The sequence below is a fragment of the Euwallacea fornicatus genome, chromosome 24, assembly GCF_040115645.1.
Source record: "Euwallacea fornicatus isolate EFF26 chromosome 24, ASM4011564v1, whole genome shotgun sequence".
NCBI lineage: Eukaryota > Metazoa > Arthropoda > Insecta > Coleoptera > Curculionidae > Euwallacea > Euwallacea fornicatus.
Window position 1 is genome coordinate 2486662 of NC_089564.1, and position 19630 is coordinate 2506291.

Sequence of the window (19630 nt, forward strand, 5' to 3'; positions counted from 1 at the left end):
TGAAATGTCTTCTCTAGTCTGCCGTCAGTAAGATTTCAGCTGCAATATCGGCACGTTCTCCAGATGGGCCCACTGCCTGGAAGCATTCCGATAGGAAACTCTTTGCTTCTTCCAGAGTTGTTACTAGAACTTTGCCTTCTACAATGCATTAAAATCGTAGGGTTGCGACTTAAAGTGTTTGCTTAGAGATTGTGAGGAATGCACGGCTTAGGTATGTTATTACTGACTGGATCACCTTCTTATATGAAAATCGAAGGACCAACACACAAACAGTAGTTTTGGAGACAGTTTATGCTCTCAAACAAGACCTTATACAACTGAGACAAAGAGTAACAAACGATAAATGAGCAAAATTAAATGTGTGTTGCAAGTGAAGATGCATTGAAGAGTGTCGATTGTCTCCTTTGCTTGCATCTGTATCCAGAAAAGACACAAAGAGAGAAACTTTTACATTGTTTACAGCTGTAAATTTAAATATCAGATGCAATAAAAAATTCTTATAATGTACTAAATAAGTGGTAAAAATTTAAACTACCCTTTGCTACTGCCACATGGCGATACCAAAAAGGTATGTTAAGGGTCAGTGGTATTTTAGAAGTCTTAAAAATATACAGGACGTTTGATATAAATATACTGACAGATTTTCAGCAGGTGTGGAGTTCTTAAAAACAAATATTTAGATCGAATAAAGTTAGCTCTGAAATCGCTTCGTTTCTAAGATATAGTAAGTAGTAGTAGTTTCTAAGTATAGTTCCTGATTTCAACATGAAGAGGACAGTACCCATCAGCGAAGTGTTTAGTAGTGGTACGGCCCTATCGGTGGAGGGATGTATGTTTTTACGGAAGTATTTCGAACTGTCAATGTGTTTCGTACAATAAACCTGTTTCACAAAATGAACACTTTCAAATAACATACATGTGTAAGGCACATATGGAGGTACCTAAGATTTTTTAAATGATTTGGGATTTTATTGAAAAATGTTTTGTTTCGATAAAAAAATCAAAAGATCAAAGTCCCTTAAAAAATTTAACAAAATAGTCGGTTCAGATTTACTAAAATGAAATTGATCATGATGCCGAAAATGGAATCTTCAAAATCTGTTGTTGCCATCTGCTGCCAGAGCAATAGTGCCACTTTCACTGTAAAATTACTTAAAACCTCTCGTGTAGGTTTAGAAAAACAATTTCAGAATTTTTGGAATACATACTGCAGGAAATATTTATTTTTGAATTAAAACATCGTTTGGTCCCACACAAATAACGAGTATAAAATATCTCCCAATTTAACCGGATTCCCCTCTCTTACCGTTTACGAGTTCTTAATGGCGCCGAGTGAATGTAAATAACATTAAATATAAAACACATAAGCAATAATTACTGCACTTTATTTTCAACAGCCCATTAAAACATATCTGCAGTGACAAATTTTGTCCTTAAATATTTTTATTGTTAAAAGGACTTAATTCTCAATGCAGAAAAAGTTCTATTGCTAAAAAGTATCGATAATCTTTCACAAAGAAAGGATTTATAGTAGTATATTGATGATCTAATAGTACTAAATATTCCAATTGTTATTATTATACGAATTGACTCTTAATTTTACATTGCCAAAATTATTGCTTTTAAAAGTTACAGTTTTGCTGAATAAATTCCTTTAATATAAGATTTTATTGATCTTTTTATTTAAAATTAATACAAAATACAAAATATTTAATTTCAAGATAGAGAAGTGTTGGAAAAAGGTTTCATGTAATGGTAATTTTGCTTTTCCATTTTCGTATTGGAAAGCTTAAAACGTGACGTGTCTAAGCCGCTTTTTAACGAGTATTTAATATGACATACCTAATGAATAAAATTAAAGCTAAAATTCCAACCAAAGTAATAACAGACACTATCGATAAACTATACGTAAAATGATAATCTCGTTAAACCACCCTTTTATATGGATCTTTCGGACGCCAAATTGCACAAACGTGAACACGTGTGAGTGAATATTTCCACAATCACTTTGCCGTGATTTCTTTAAATTTTCATATTCGTTCTTGGGTATTCGAATAATGAAAATTGATATCGGAAAAAAACGTGTTTTTCGTTTAGTTCTTATAAACGTATTTAAAAAATATCGTTCTATTCGGGAAAATTATATTTATTACAGTTTTATTGTGAAAGGGTGTAGATCTCTTACGAACGTAACATTATTGGAATATGATACATTTATCTATTTATTATTGTATAAAAACTGTAATAACTAAAAATCTATGGTTTCAAAAAATAATTATCAAAAATATATCTAATTAATTCTCGTCCGAAACCAAATATATTAGTAAACGATAACAGTTATTTGCTGAGCTTGCTAATTTTGCTTATCATTTAATTATTTTTTTTATCGAAGAGCGAGAGAGAGATTAAATTAATCTACGTGCTCATCCTCAGATAGATTCACACTGTTAGACACCATGGGCTTAATTTTCAGTTCTTCTGCTAACTTGGCATTCGTCTTGTGCTGATTCGCCACATATCTCAAACCGCCCTCAGAGCGCACCTTCTCCATATGTTCCTTCTCCTTGTCTCCATGAACCAGGACTGGTTTGTTACGGTCCACCTGAAATTCATATTCAATACCTTCACCAAAACTTGACGTCGTCAATATACCGGCTCAAGGTTTCTCAAGTACGTCATGAGGTCTTGCAGTCGGTCATCGAACCCTGGACAAAAAACTTTAGGGTCAATTGCCATGAACGCCTGTCCTAAATTGGCTACCTTATGAGAAGCCCCCCAGCGTCTGATATGAGGCCCATAAGCAGATCCTTAAAGGTGTAATAAATTACACTGAAAATGACGGATTGAAATGAGAGAACTTACATTACCTGACAAAACGCCACAGAGTATTTCGACGAACATCCCCAATCCATATCCCTTGTACCCTGAATTGAGTTCGGAGCCCCCCAAGGGCATCAGTTTTGCCGATTTATAGGCAATCGTCGGATTGCTCTCGGGCAAACCCTCGTCATTTAATGCCCATCCTTCAGGAATCGGTTCCCCTTTTCTTCGGGCTATTTCGATCTAGACGTTAAATAGGATTGGAGCAATCAGATTAAATGAAACGTATACTATGCCAATAGTTATGTTTTAATTTATTACATACTTGTAAATGACTTACTTTTCCTAATGCAACTGCCGTGGTGGCCATATCGAGAACAAAACTATCGCCATTTTTTCCCGGGGCTCCTAATGATAGTGGATTCGTACCCAAAGTTGCCTATAAGTGAAGATATAACATGAATAATGCAAGAAAGAAACGTTAGACATAAAATATTTGAAGAAGTCGGAAAAACTTTTTATTTTCAGAAAAAACGAGACGATGGACAGTACATTGACGGGACACAAAACCTAATTTTCTGCTGAACATCTTCCTCTTTCTTTTAAATGAACGACAATGTCAGAATTGTTAATGTAAATTAATAACTTCAAGATTTTCTAATTTCATCTTCAGAAATTGAGAATTGAAATAGGACAAATTATTTTGAAGCCCCTTTGTGGGGGGCAAATTTTTACAGAACTGAAAAAGGTTCGTTAAAGGCGATATAAATCGATATCTCCAAATTTGAGTACTCCTAGAAAATTTACTACTTTTAAATAGGGCGTCCTAACAACGTATCATAGATTATTCACACTTATCTCTTTTGGTATTAGAGATAGAGCAAAGTGTTAAATACTAGGGCTGTAGAAAATAGAGCACCAAATGTATGCGAATTATAATATTAATAATTAACATTATATAAATATACAGCTTGTTCCAAAAAGTCTGGCATTTCCAAACTTCGTTTCCTTAAACTTGATACACGCTCTTCTTGGACATTTTATTTACTAAAAAACGTGTAAACGAGATAGTGGCGCACCTCCTTTCTTAAATTTTTTTCTTTGATGTGTGGTAGTCCACTGCACTGGTGAAACTTAAAATTAATTTTTTGACGAATATTTGTTTCCCCTTTTCATTAATGTTTACACCGTATCATAACATTGTTTTTAATAATTGAGAAATTGTTTAAGAAAAGTAATCTTCGCGCCCCCAGTGATGGGGGACTATATGTTTATATGCAGAAAAATTTCGAGAAAAATTGTGATAAGGTTTCCTTCATTCTGTGGATTTCTCTAAGTATAACCACATAAGATTCTTTTTTTGTAAAATATGTAAATATATTATGTAGATGCAAAGAGCCAGAGGGTCCAAGAATAACGTTCTTCAGTCTTGGTTTAAATTAAGTTAAGTAGTTTAGTGATTTGGGAAGCCAAGTTTTGTTTATAAGTATAAACTCAGCCGAAGTCTATCATACACTGAAAAATTGAAAAAATATTTTTCATTATTGTGTAGAAGCTTAAAACTGTTTATTTTTGAAAACTTAAAAATTGTTAAAATTACACATTGAAAAGTAACCATTGGAGGGCCACCTGAGTGTTGAAGAACCGACCAAACATTCTTCCTTCAATTAAAACCATTTATTGACTGAAGTATTCAGTTACAGTTAACCTTTTCAGGTTAAACCAAGATACCTTACAGATGCGCATGAAACACTCTTTTTGACGTAAATATGACAACTCGAGGTTTCAAAATGGTGACTCTACAACATTTTATATAAATTTTTTACATATTATATATTTTTTTCTTATAAAAACTGCAAAGAAAAAATTCACATTCTCATTTCAAGAAAACAAATCATCTGGCGCAAATGAATCTAAAAGTACTAAATACAATTCATTTGTGTTTAATTTGAAAATTTGCTTACGACGAAGAATGAATAATGAATAATGAATGTGAACGATTTTTTTGAGAGAAAGTTTGCACAAAGTGTGAGCGATTTTAGTGATATTATTCAATTTTCAAAATATTAGTTGTTGATCGTATATTGGGTGCCTCAGAAAGTATGATGAAAATTAGTATCAAATTCTAGACGGAAAAGAAGTAGAGTGATTAATGAAAACATGCCGTATACAAAAGTTGCTGTTTTACATTTTACCTTCTCTATAGAAGATTTTAGGTATGATAAATTTATTAAAATAGCTCTTTCAAGCTAGCTGGTAAATGTGCTTTATTGAGGTACAAAAACAGCCCTTTTTATCAGTGGCCGTAACTTGTATATTTTTACGAATTCTGATACTGTTACCTATTTTACATCACAAGGTATTCTGCAAAAAAGCCTATAAAAAACTGCAATGTAAAATTTGTTTTAGTTCCATTAATCTCCTATTATATTATAAAAAAAATTAATTTCGATTGTGTCAAAATACCTAAAAAAGCAAAAATTATTTTGTAGATTAGTTTACATCGTCGAGCTGCTACCACCCTTACTCTTACTGTACACCTATCTATTACCGTTTCCACAATCTCTAAGCTGGACATCTTCATTTTGGACAAATTTTATATTAGAGGTGGAAACTGAGAGCGAAAAAGACACTTTTGAGACACAAAACTGCTCCATTAGAGTGAGGAAATCAACTCCCAGCCCCGCAAAAAATAGGTATGCACGTCCATTAAAAATCAAATCCGAAAGGGTAAATAACGTAACCCTCGTAGTAATTAATAGTTCAGAGTTCAGGGTTTCAAATGCCTCTGCAGACTATCATGGCACGGTTGGTTTCATATGGATATTATTGGATTAAGTGCACATTTCTACACGCTAATCATCTGGTACGTAAGCTAAATTAAACGGTCATCTTCAAGTTCTGCATCTCTAGTACTCGTATTTCGGCATTTCGTATAATCCACTAAATCCCGACATAGGAATGTATGAGCTCATACTTTATCAACCACCGCAATTTCTGCTCTTCTATAAAGCAATTCAAAGGGCTACTTACCCGAAACATATTTGTACTTGAGCATCGTTTGAGCATAAAGTGAGGACATCGAAATTGCATTCATTCGGTTATCGCAACACGTGAAATACAAATTTAGGGATTAACGGATTGTGCACTGGTATTTGACGATAATCCCTTTAACTTAATTAGTAGCCATCAGGAAATATTACTAATATTACGTGTAAACACACCGAGAGCTATTGTGAAATTAATTTAAAATTAAATTTGAAAATACTACCTGTTTTCCTCTAGTTGGAGTCATTAATGGAGATGTATTAGTAACGCTGAAACCTATGAGTCCTTGTTGTATTGCCTGAAGAGCGTAGATGCCAGCGATTCCATAGTGATTCGATCCTAATAGAAATATTAGCTAAATAAGACCAATGAAGACAACATTGTAATACCTTTTGCGACAACGAAACCTATTCCAACATCCTTAGCCTTAGCAATAGCAATTTCCATAGCTTTTTTTCCAACCACCGCTCCAAGACCATTTTTGCCATCCAGATAAGCAGAGGCCACTGTCTCGTTTAATACAATAGGGCTTACTTTGGCATTCGTAGTCCCATCTTGGATATCACGTATATACATTTCTGGATGAAAGAAATGTAGAACATTTCACCATTCTGTATTAGTTCTTTACCTAATCTGTTCATCCCATGGCTGTAATGACCTCTATAATCAGCTTCTAGTAAATTGCAGGAAACGGTCTCTGCATTCTCTTGAGATGTTTCCACAGCCAAGAAGCAGTCTGTCATGAACCTTTTTGCCTCATTTATTGGCGTTATTAATTTAGGCCCTAGATGAAAAGAGAAATGAGTCAATTATTATCCAATGCGATTATGAATTCTTTTTTTACCAGTAGAATATTGCGATTTTTGATACAATTTAAATACATTTTCCTTCGTTTCATTGTTGATAAAACCACAGAGACACTGCTGTTGTCTGTTCGCTATTCTTAGAGAACGAAAGGCCATTTATACTAACTATTCTGAAACAAAAAAAAATTACTTTCTGAATTGCAGTTGATATACTTAGCCCGTATAAGTTGTAATTAAACAGTCAGTATTTAATGATTAAAGACTGCAAGTGACACAACAGAGTTGAGATAAGATGTAATTTACACACTTTTCAGGTCATCAGGTGGGTGAAAAAAAATTATTAAAAGAATTGGGCAGTTAACGTTGTGAAGACGTATAACCTCATTGCTAATCACTGTAGATACACGAAGATAGTCCCAGACGTACCCGATCTGACAATAGATGGCGCTTTTTCGTTAGAAATTTGCTTGCATTACATGGACCTAACCTAAAAAAGCTTTTGTTTAGAGTTTAAGGGTGCTACGTTGATTTTTGTTTGTTTTTGAGCCGTTTTTAGTGAACACTTTTAGAGATTTTGTGAACATGAAAAAAGTCGGTCATCGATACTTGAATCAACATTTTTATTTAAAAGGTCATAGTTCATCCAATATCAAAGCGGAGTTAAATTCTATCCCGAAGGGATCTCATTCTTCATTAACTGTAAAATATTTGATGATAGAGTTTAAACGCGGCCGTACGAGTGACCAAGATGAATGCCGCAGTGGTCGACCTAATGACACTCCAAACCTGACTACTCCAGAAATAGTGGTGAAAATCCACAAAACCGTGTTCCAGAGAAGTGTTTGGTAAAGTTTCGCAACAATAAAGCTGCGTTTTTGAGTGAAGTCGTAACCATGAATGAAACATAAGTCCATCATTTCACTACCTTGGACGAAAAAGCAGTCAAGACAATGGTCTTAAAGGGGAGGATCGGGTCCAAAGAAGACGAACACCGTTCCATTTACAGGAAAGGTGATGACGTCAGTTTTTGGGATGCACGTGGGATAATTTTTATTATAATTTCTCTAAACCAAAAACAAAAAGCGGAGAACATCATATAAACTTTTTGTAGTGTTTGAGTAAAGAAATGAGGAAAAAATTCATTTGGTAAAAAAGAGAGTCTTATTACATCCAGACGGCGCATCAGTCCGATCAACTTGGTTTCGAACTTTTTCCTCAGCCACCCAATTCGCCAGATTTAGCCCCTTCGGATTATTTTCTATTCAAAACTCGAAAAAATGGCTCGATGGAAAGAAATTTGCCAACAATGAACAGGTGAAGCCCGGGGTTAATGTCTATTTTGAAACAATCGAAACTTCTTACTAAAAACAGGGTATAGAAGTCATAGAACATCGCTGGGAAAAATTTGCCAACATCAAAGGAGACTATATTAAGAAATAATGATGTATTATTTCCCATATTTTTTCTTTAGGTATTAGGTCGAGGACTTCTGGGACTATCCTCATAAAACTTTTCTGGAAGAACCATAAAAAAAATCTCCATTATGTCCTTTAACATTTGACATCATGTTAAAAGATGCTTCAACATTAATGTTTTAAAATGCGACCAACCTTAGGAAAATGAGGAAATTGTTAAACATTTAACTCAAATCATTTATACCTATATACGCTACTTCTAGTGAAATTGAAGGAACACCAGACATACCTGAAGTTGTACCGAAATATTCTACCCACATCCACCAATCTAGTTGAATAATATAAGGTTATATTAAGCTATACTTGCATTTTCGTTTGATTTTTCTGTTATTCTCTCTTCTTTTATTTTTTTTAAATCTTTTTGTTGCTATTACGATAGCAAAATCGTTATGATCAGTTACCGCATGGTTGGCAGATACTCACAGTTTGTCGAATCAAACAAAGTGTACATATATCGTTCATATGTGGTTACATGTGAATTCTATTTATTGCTCGTCAAGGTTAGAAACACACTGAACGTGTACTTATGTGAATTATGTAAATATATTGCGAGTTATTCTCACTTATAAGGATTCAGTAGGAATATACAGAGTTGGCCCAAAGAATTTAAATTTTTCAAGTTTAATAATTCGTTGCGTATATGAGACACTGGGATTTGCGGCATTGCTACACAAACACTGTGTCAGGTAACAATATATTCGAAGATTCTGCTTGAAAATTTCATCATAAGAAATTTCTCATTTTCTTTATTTTTCTTCTCCGTTACAAATTATGGCAATTAAATATAGAGTCTAAACAAAAATTAATCGTAAGTTTTAGTTAAGTCAGCAGGAAGAGATTTATTTTGAAGAGAAAGATAGTGAAGTCATTAGACTTAGCTTAATAGCAAAATAGTGTACACAAATTTTAAAAGAAGTAAAAAAATTTAGAATTTGGAAATTTCAACAGATTTTGGAAGACAGTATTAACATGTTATGAAAGGAACTTCAAACAAAATTTCTAAGAAGTTCTTTAACAGGACTAAAAGACTTTAAATTTATAATTAAAAAAAAAAATTAATTTTTTTTTTTGTATTTTTAACTTCCTTTCAAGACAAGTCTGGTGTTATAATTTGCCAGATAATGCTAAAATTAAGTTGATAAAATAAATATTTAATTAAAATTTAATGCAATAAATATGTAGTGAACTATGTGGAAAAGAATAACTTTTCTTAAAATTTTAATATTTTGGTTTCATTTTCAGCCTAACCCTGATATTTCTTTTACACACGGGATAATTACTTGAGATGCCTAATCCAAAACTATCAATCAAACGTTGAGACCTACATATTTAGGTTTTTTTAAGAATTTTTAAGTTAAATTTTTTAAGTTTGGGTTGACTTCAGAACATTTAATGTAAGTAATTTCCTAAAGGTGCCCAGTTGTATATTTTTCAAAACTTCAAACTATTCTCTGATATTTCTTGGGCCCTTCAATTTTACAGCTAGAATGATAGCAAGGGACAAACAAAACGTCAAATTTAAATAAAAAATAAAGACAGTTTAAGGATGAGGAAACCACTTCAATTTAATCTCATAAGGAAACTAATTTTGAGTAGCGATAGTTTGGCATCTTGCTTAACACATGCACAAAAAGTTTCAGTTTTGCCTTAAATCTAGAATTTTTAATGTTTATGCAAATCAAGGTACACTGAATATGAACTAATTAATAAAGATACAAAATGGGAATTTGCAAGGAAATCCGTTTTGTTGTTATTTCGCTACGTGCAATTCATTATTATAGAGAGATAGAAAATGAATAAAATTTAGCTAAAATAGCTACAAAATTAAACAGAGAATTGAAAAAATTACGCAAAAAATGAGGTTTTGTTTTGAAATGTGAGCTGAAAACAGTGTATGGAATAAATGGATCAAAAGCTTACCATTTTTGGACAGAGCAGCTCTAAATTCACTATCTGCCTAAATACGCCAGTTTAGACAGCGACCTTTCTCCAACTAAATTTAAATAATTAAATTTGAGTTTTTTTGACTTTGGTGAATCTTTAAGACTTAGCAAAGTTGTCGTAGGAAAAAAGTTAGGAGAGAGAGAACGATTACTAAAGAAGCAAAAATGAAAAAAATATATCCATCAGTTCAATTGGCTTTCCGGCATTCCACTGATTATAGAAATATAGATCAGAAAAGAATTTGAGAAACAGGTAAACAGAAACAACTATTTTGTGACAATCATGTAGATATGTCACTATCAACGTGTCAGACCTGGGAGCAGATTCTCAAAAGAAGATAGTAGAACGTTTCCGAAAATGACGTGAGAATAACTTAATCTCAAATAAATCCCCCTCACAATAAAGCTTACTAACATATGTCATTTTGAGGTCACTCCCGCAGAACGTTCCACTTTCTTGAACCAAGAACCTGACCCGTGAAAGCCCGCAAAAATAATTCATGTTTTAACTTTCGCATGGCTTTCAATAACATTCACATAATAAAACTTGATCCCATATGATATAAGAGTCATTAAATCACTGATGTAATACCTGTTAGTGCGGTTCTCAGAACATGTGGTGTCAACATATCGGCAAGTGCAACGAGAAACAGACCAAATGTAAACTACCAAAAAATGATTGTTTTGTATATTAAGAATGATTGAGAGAAGCAGCAAAGAAATGACTTTTTCACCACGAGTCCTTGAATAAATTTGTAAGCTGCATCGATGTAACTGTGAACCAGCTGTTCAAATGGTCCAGGTGGTAGTTTCCATCATACCCATTAGGAAGTAAATCTCTATTGCATAGCTGCATAGCAAAGTAGATAAATATAATCGGATAATAAAATCTATTAAAAAATCATTGATATTACTCCTCCCGAGAGATTAAAATATTTATTTCTGAAGACATTGTCCAAGAGTGGTGTTTACGCGTGATTGGGACTAAACTGATCGTAATAAAATTTCAGTACATGTAAGGCAAATCATAATGTTTTTTATGTAAACATCTCAAGGCAGTCTCGGTTCATCAATTCGGAATACCAGTAGCCTACCATCCAAAATGAATAATTTATGACAGGTGTTTTCGAATACTTTCAAGAAGAACAAAGATTTGACCGGAAATGTCCGCCTCCTTAGAATGCTCTAGAATTGGCTTTAAACAATGTAAGATTCTTCACTGCATTTTGATATTTTCCATTTTTTTATAACAAATCTTGTACTGAGTGGAGAAGATCATCTAGAATATTCTGGTTTGATGGTTTCAGCAAGTGAACAACTTAATGTTTTCTTTACTGGAATATTCATAACTATTTGATATAGTCCAGGTGATTGTACCAAGAGGTCAGTTTTCTCGTGAACTTCGAATAATGACTATTTTTTTTAGTATAGATGTAAATTATTTTCTTCCCAAATTCTGATTCCGTATTATTTTTATCTGTACTCCTTATGAGATCTTTGAGATCTTTACATAATTTACAGTGTCCATTGTCTTTATTCTATTGCGAATTTTTAATTTCAGTTGTTATTGTACAAATGATAGTAGTATTAGGTTTTTTTCTGACCCCCAGCAGTTTTCTAGCATATTTTACAAACTGATCGAATAGGATTTTCCTGTTGTTTGCTTGAGGCATTTTAATACGCAGCGAAACAGCAATTACTGAAATTATGAACTGAAGATCAGTATTGATCAGGAAAATAATTAATGTTTCAGGTTTGAATTAAGAGAAGTACGGTAGTGGAGGTAATAAATGGTCATTGGTGGTCTAACTATTTGAAATCAATTTTTAATTACTACAAATACCGATTGTTCGCGGAAAACATTGTGGTCGTTTAATTGGTACTAAAATAGGTGACTAACGATGCAACCAGTTGCTCATAAACTTACGGGTACATGGTAAAAATGAGTGTACAATGTTAATGTTCAGGAGGCAAACAGCAGAGCAAGCATCAGGTATGAGTAAAACTTAAGTTCTACCCGAGAAAGAAAGTGCAGACTTGACACTGTGAAAACGCTTTTAAAAATTATTATATACAGGGTGAGTCAATTTATATTAGCGGAACGTTGGCATTCGATATAGTACCTTATTTTAAGTTCGGTAAATCCTAGAAACATATGTCGGTAAACGTTTCGTTTTAGAGATAATATATCCAAATTTTTACCATTTGTTACCTGTAATGGTGCACAAGTTTTGATATATCTAGATTACTTAGAAACCTACAGAATAGTCTTTTTTCGCCGGTCAGGCCATCTTTTACCACCTAGAACTTTTTTGTTGTACGCTACTGACTGCTTAATCTAGAGAATTTGGATTCCACGATTAATTTAGAAACTTTTTTGTCTTTTGCAGTTTTATCATGTTGGTAACCGTTTTCGAGTAATTTGAAAGACTCTTCGAAAGAATGTGTCATTAATAAACATCTAATTTATTTGGAATTTAACAATCTAAAATGCCTTAATTCAGCCATTAAAGCCCCGACTAAAATAAATTACAGTATATTTTCGGGTTATTTGTAAAGTAATAATGCTCTGGCTAATTGTTATTACAGGATATCAGGCAAAAATTTTCGGTAATTTCAATTTACTTATGCTGTTATCTCTGAAAATATTTTCTAAAAAAAAATGATCTTTCAGAGATTTTTTCAAATTCCTCGAAAACGGTTACAGATGCGACAATATTGCAAAGGAAAAAAAAGTTTCTAAATTGAACGTAGAATCTGAATTTCTCAGATTAAGCAGTCAACGACGCACTACAAAAATGTTCTGAAGGGTAAAGCGGAGCCCGAACTCTGACAAAATATCACCTTGCAGCTTTTAAAATCGTCTAGACATGTCAAAATTTTTGAATCATTATAGGTCACAAATGGTAAAAATTTCAATAAATTATCTCAAAAACTATAGGAGCTGTGTGCGAAATACAAAAACATCGAAAACTTTGTATCCTGTATCTCAAGAACGAAACATTTGTCAACATATGTTGATATGACTTAATGAGCTTAAAATTAAAAAAGCTCTCTCGCATGCCAGGTCCTGCTAGTATAAGCTGTCTTACCCTGTATATTAAATCCTTCACTGACACAAATTTGATTGGGAACAGTTGTTCAATATGCATCTTCAGGACATTTAATAAAAATTATATGTTATGACGTTAGTGAACAAATTATAACATTATCAATTTTTAATTAAAAAGATTCGAGTTCTAGTGATTTCTTACGAAATTATGGCAATTTAGGAACATGTTTAACTTTGTTGTTTTGTAATTCCCAACATTTTCGAAATTATTAACTGATATATGATAATTGTTTTGTAAACTGTTTCGGTTTTGAAGAAAACCTTTGTTTCACTATTTTGAAATTGTATCACCCACACTTTAAAAACAGCGTGTGTGCTTCAAATATAAAATAAATCACGACTGCTTCATAAATATACTTGGCCATTGCTAAGATTCTCATTATAATTTCTAAATATAAACCACTTTCGGCATTTACGATTAAGATCATTAATTTGTGAAAATTGAAGTTGTTTAATATGTTAAATATAGATAACTGCAGCTATTTTAGACTTCAAGGTAGTGTAATATTTAAAAGGAAACTATTAACAAAATGTTAATATCTACCTCAAGTTAACAACATAATTTGGCTATTACCATTGGACAGTTCTCTAAAGATGTTATTAATCTAACCCAATAGTTTATGTTATTTCTTGCTTTTAAATTTTGCTGCAAGTTGTGGCCCAATGTCGCTATTTGATGTTATACGGGGTGTATGGGAAACATTAGCACAAATGAGTATAGCACGTTCGCGGATAAAAAAAATTGAGCTATTCAGCTAAATATGTTTAAATGAGAAAGTTGCTCGTTTTCATTCTACTAAAATTTTCTGCATCAAAAAAGTATTCTGCCATTAAACTCATATTTCTAACACTTTTTGGAAATATTTTCAGTTATGTTTTTCTGTGCATAGTCATGAATATATTCATTATCCGCTTAAATTACAAGGTAGTAGGTAGTAAAAGATCACATGGGCGCCACGTTACAACCATCTGGAATGTTTTCTATTTTATTTTGAACTTGATTACTTCATATAATACTATAATAGCTTAATTTTTTAATCAACTAAATAAAAATTTCATTATTTTCACATTTTACCTGGCGGGGTGGTGCAACAAGAACGTAATATTAACAAGAGATTGAAAATTAACGGAATTATTTAATTAAAAATATCAGAGGAATCATTAAAAATTTATTACTGTGATTAAAAAATAATGTGAATTTTTTATTGAAACTTCGCGGGTACTATAAAATCATTAAAAAAAAATTTTGTAGGTTGCTAACACTGCGATATGTGTAAAGCTTCGAGGTAAAATATATTTAATTGTTAAAAAACTAAACGTGCTTTTGTAAACATACAAAACTGAATTTTTCGATATTTACTATACCTGATTTTGTTGAGAAAAAAAAATTGCATTAAATTTTGTTTGCGGAATGGATATTCTGTCGCGGAAACGTTGAGGATTTTACGGAAGAGCTATGTCGTAAACAAATTTCGCAAGTGGTACAAAAACTTTAAAGAAGACCGAGAAGGAGTTGAAGACGCACGGCGCCTCGAACAACCATCAAAATCTACCGATGAAAACCTCGTCAAAAACATCAAAGATTTTGCACTCCAAAATGGTCCATTGACAGTTAGAGACCTTGCTCCTACTACTACAATTTAATTTTGATCAACCCTGATCATTTAAAAAGATGTTGTGTGCCTCAAACGCGTCCAATCTCGAATGGTTTCAAAAAAGCACATTTTTTTGGAAAACAAGCGTCACGTTAAAATCTGTTAAACGACGATTTCTGACTATCAGGACATCATCAAATGAAACAATAAGGGAGATGAGATTTGGATCTATGCATAGGACTCGGAAACACCTGACCGATCGAGCGAATGTCCTGCAAGAGGTACGCCAAGACCGAAAGAAACCACGCCAAGGTCGCTCAAAAATCAAGGTCATGTTGACAGTGTTCTTCGATTGAAGATGATCGATTAATCGATGAATTCGCTGATGAACCAACCTGTTGCCGAGGCATATTATTCGAGAGTCATGCGTCCTCTGCGTGAACCTATCATCCTCAAGAGGCCAGAATTATGGGCAGATCCTTCTTGGTTGTTGCACCACGACCGTCCCACACCGCATCAGTTCTTCGAGAACATTTTGCCAAAAACCTCACGTATGTATATATATATCGTTCCACATCCACCGCATCCGCCTGATTTGACACCGTTGGATTTCTGGCTGTTCAAAAAGCTGAAAAGATCGCTTCGGGGACCCCGTTTCTACTCGATTGAGGAGATAAAAGCCGAATCAAAGAAAGTATTGAAAGCTATCCCGGAAAGACTGCTCTGACTCTATCGAAGATTGGGGAAAGCGATGGCATAAGTGCATTGCATCGGACGGGGAATACTTTGAAAGCGATGAAATTTATTTGAAAGAACAAATAAAAATTTTCATTTTACGTATAAATCCACCTTATTTTTATTAATTCACAGTAGTCAGTTTTTCGTAGAATACCTTCTTGATGTAGGACGAATTCACAGTTTCAGAATTGGCAAGAACACTCGAGTTATCTGCACTGATGAAGAGAGCTAGGCCGGTTTTTGTATCTAGGTTAACCACAACCTATCAGCTGGCTTGAAACACACACGTTAAATGAATTTGTCGTATTTAAAGGTGCTCGTGCAGACAATTTCGCATTAGTAATTTAAAAACTGTGAATTTTACTCCCATGTACAGGATGGAGAGAATTACTTCAACGCGCAGTAAAATGAAAAATTGCTACTTTTATCTAAGGCAGGTTAATCACTCTATTATTCTAACGTATAGCACCCAGTACATGTTTGAACAATTGTTTCGGAAACGCCCTGTCTTAAGTGAGCTTCTTTAAAACGGGTTCATTAAATTCAATTCCATTAAACTCTCCTCGTGCCAAACTAATAATTCCTAGAAATGGTTCATATCATGTTCAGTAACGTGTTACTAATGAAAAAAACAGCTTATTTCATCATTTCAACTTGACCAACTTTTGTCAGCAATGTCCTAAGCAGGTCGCTAGGTATTTATCATCAATTTGTTTGCTTTGTTGTATAATATTATATTGTAAGCTAGTTATCAAGCCACAATTTCCTTTTTGAGGAACAACAAGATAAGAATTTAATTTTACGTATTGTTATTTGTTTATTGCGTTACGAGTCCACGATGTTAAATATCCGATATTATTTATTAAATTTCGGCATTCAAACTCTTATTTCGCATTTACTTTTCTGGACCTGAGGAATTCAAATACATGTATAACCGTGAAGAAACAACGCTACGCCTAATCGTGTTGGATTCTTTTAACATCCGTAGCCTTTAGATTTGTTACGTTAATAATCGATTATTATACGAAAACAATCTACTTTGAGGCATTAAATTACGTTTGGCTCATAGTCCAGTCATGTTCAGGTAGATTTGAAACGGCATAAAAAGCATTTGGTAGTCGAATTATGTAAGGATAAACATTACTCCATACTAACTATATATGTAAATGAGCTTCCCTCACAACAGGATAAATCGCTTCTCACCTAAACAAGTGATAATTAGGTAATTCTTCACCGCAACTTCAAGGCCACAGTAAATGCTGTTACATAATCATTTTATAACAATTTTATTGCACTAATTATCTGAATACGAAGGAAACTTACTAGTTTCAAATGCCAACAGTAAGCTCCAGTAAATCGCAAGGATGCACACTACGGTTGACACCACCAATGTCAATATCAGTTAAACGACTAATTTATAAAACATTTTTAGCACGTTTATCACTTATTAAACATAATTTATCAATTATTATCGTCGAAGGTTATGCGTGAATTCGCGACGTTATCCGTGTATGTAGGTCTTGGATATAAGCGTGATGGAGACACAACTTAAAGCGCACGTGCATCGTTAACGATTGGAAAATGGAATGGAAAACTTTTGCTTGTAGTTTTTCCGAGCTTTCTCTAACCCTATATTTCGGATATACTATTCGGGATTATGTTGATTTAAATTTACGTTTCGGGTTATTTTTATTTTACCATGATTAGGACACCTGGCTGGGATTGACCGTCAAGCTTGTTGAATACATGAAGGAGACACCGGCAGTGGAGCTAATTTTATTTTTCCTATGATTCATATGAATTACGTACGGGTCGTCTTGTTCAATGCAAGGTAATTGATTTGAAACTGTGGTGTAATGTGGTTAGTGAAAGGGCGTTTGGATTAATTTAATTAATCTCTAAATTGCCATCACCAAGTTTATGTTATAGTTAATTGAAATAAGACTGTGGCTAGAAACTCTCTAAAATTAGAGTGTAGAGTGTGCTCCAGAAAACCTTAAGCGCTCCATATAACGTGAATCAGCAAATAATTACTTCGTTGAAGCTGTACAAGATGTGGAAGTTTTAAAAGAGTTTTACGTGTTCCATCGCAGATTTGAGATTTTTAGTACAACAATATTGCTCCGTGGCCAAAATGACTTCTCATGTGATGATAAAATTCCGTTTTCTGACATACACTAAATTGCCAATTCAGTATTTTCGCTAACTACCGGAAAGTCAAACAGGGGGGAATTGAGTCCCCAGTAAATTATCCTGTACACACAAGAAATTGAACAATCTAAAACGAGTTTAAGGGAGGTTATTTTCCCTGTACCCTCCTAATGTCGTTTACAGCTCGAAAAGGACCAACACTAATTGCAATATTAGGTAATTATGGAAGCGAAGGTACATCGGGTGGCAGAAATAGTGGGTACACCCTGTGACTTCTTTAATATTTCATATAAAAATTAAAGTTTAGGACTACTTATACAAAACAACAATAAAATTCAGTGAAAGTCGCGTATAACGACGGTTTTAACGACGAGATTTGCATTTATCCCATTGTAACAAAATTGCTTTTTTAATTCGCAACAAAGACATTTTTGGTGGTTTGCCACCCGGATATAATGAGGTTGAGGGATATAATTTAGTAATTTTAGCACAAAATCGACACTGCCGGCATTTTTCGAGAAGTCATTCCAAGAGTGACTGACATTTATAAAAAAAATAGTATCTATAGGGGATTTATAAACAAATATCAGAAAATGTGTTTTTAATATACAGGGTGAGTCGGGAGGATCGTGCCAAACTTCAGGAGCGTGTTGTACATGAAAAATAAATGTAAAAAAACTCAAATGTTGTTATCCGATTTTCGTTTGTTTACAAGTTATAGCGTAAATAAAATTAAAACATAAAATTTAAAAAAATTATAAATTTCATAAGAAATTCCATAAATGAACGTTTGGATATCATAGTAAATGTTCAAAAATATTGCCATTAACTTCTAAACATTTTCGGCTTCGTCTATGAAGAGCATTCGTTGCGCTCCTGATTGTTTCATGTCTTTCTTTAATAGCAGCTGCAGCATTTCTAATACTGCAGCTGCAGTGCATCTTGAGTGTCCACTTTTACTCTGTACACTTCAGTTTTAAACCAACCCCACAAACAATAGTCTAGTGGTGTGAGGTCTGGAGACCTTGGAGGCCAACTAATAGGGCCACCACGACCAATCCAACGTCCAGGAAAGGTACGTTTATGGTAAATAGAATCCAAGTTAAAAAATTTTATTTACGCTATAACTTGTAAACAAATGAAAATCGGATAACAACATTTGAGTTTTTTTACATTTATTTTTCATGTACAACACGCTCCTGAAGTTTGGCACGATCCTCCCGACTCACCCTGTATATGTATTTAACACTCTTATGTATTGCTGTAATTTTTCTGCGATCTAAATCTGAATCGTTAAAACGCCGCTTTTCCATAAACTTTGGTGTCTTTTTGGAGAGATTCTAATTGATTGCTGACAGTGACGACTTTACACGGCAATTGCAATAAATACACAAAAAATCAACTTTTTCGAGCCATAAAATCTGAGGTTTTTACGTGTCGATATTTTTATTTGTGTTTTTTGTCGGTAAATTGCTCAAAGAAATTAATTTTTGATAAAAAAAAAGTGTAGGAGAGAATAGAAATTATCGAAAAAATTTCTGGATTATGAACGAGGACTATATGTGCAAATGGAAGGCTGTGTAAATTGTATGTATTCAGCTTGTTTGCGTTTTAATAATTTTAGTGTGTCTTAAAAGTGACTTCAAGAAGAAAAAAGTTTTCCCGACTTGAAGCGGGTGAAAGCAACAGCCCCATTGCAAATGAGTTGAACTACATTTTGGAAGAACCAAGAACACATCAAGATTGTCTTAAATGAAAATTTGTTGCTAAAGAAAAAACTTAAGCTGTCCAATCATGGGGATGTTGATCAGGCATTATTTTCGTGGTTTAGAAAGGAAAGAAGTAGAAGATCAGCCATCAGTGGCCCTATACTACGGGCAAAAAGCGTAACAATTTGCCAAAATAACGAATACACTCCCGGAATGCAAAATCTCATAAAGTC

At 33.5% G+C, this 19630-nt stretch overlaps 2 protein-coding genes across 6 annotated transcripts; one reads left to right on the forward strand and one right to left on the reverse strand.

The window, feature by feature from the left end:
* Positions 1–1368: 1368 nt before the first annotated feature.
* On the reverse strand, positions 1369–17111 carry LOC136346765 (uncharacterized oxidoreductase YjmC-like). 5 transcript variants are annotated; one of them, XM_066296181.1, is made up of 10 exons: positions 16861–17111; positions 16741–16796; positions 6713–6844; positions 6497–6652; positions 6258–6446; positions 6092–6207; positions 3161–3259; positions 2868–3063; positions 2653–2807; positions 1369–2602 (listed from the first exon to the last, which is right to left on the reverse strand). In XM_066296181.1, the coding sequence occupies exons 3-10, from the start codon at positions 6828–6830 to the stop codon at positions 2411–2413; spliced, it is 1221 nt and encodes a 406-aa protein (XP_066152278.1). In that variant the 5' UTR covers positions 6831–6844; positions 16741–16796; positions 16861–17111; the 3' UTR covers positions 1369–2410. The 5 variants fall into 5 exon arrangements, with proteins under 5 accessions (XP_066152278.1, XP_066152277.1, XP_066152282.1 ...); XM_066296180.1 differs by lacking the exon at positions 16741–16796; XM_066296185.1 differs by lacking the exons at positions 16741–16796; positions 16861–17111 and adding an exon at positions 13185–13206.
* Positions 14546–15635, forward strand: LOC136346784 (uncharacterized). Its single transcript, XM_066296225.1, has 2 exons — positions 14546–15128; positions 15220–15635. Exons 1-2 carry the CDS (start codon positions 15067–15069, stop codon positions 15524–15526), a joined length of 369 nt encoding a protein of 122 aa, XP_066152322.1. The 5' UTR covers positions 14546–15066; the 3' UTR covers positions 15527–15635.
* Positions 17112–19630: the final 2519 nt, after the last annotated feature.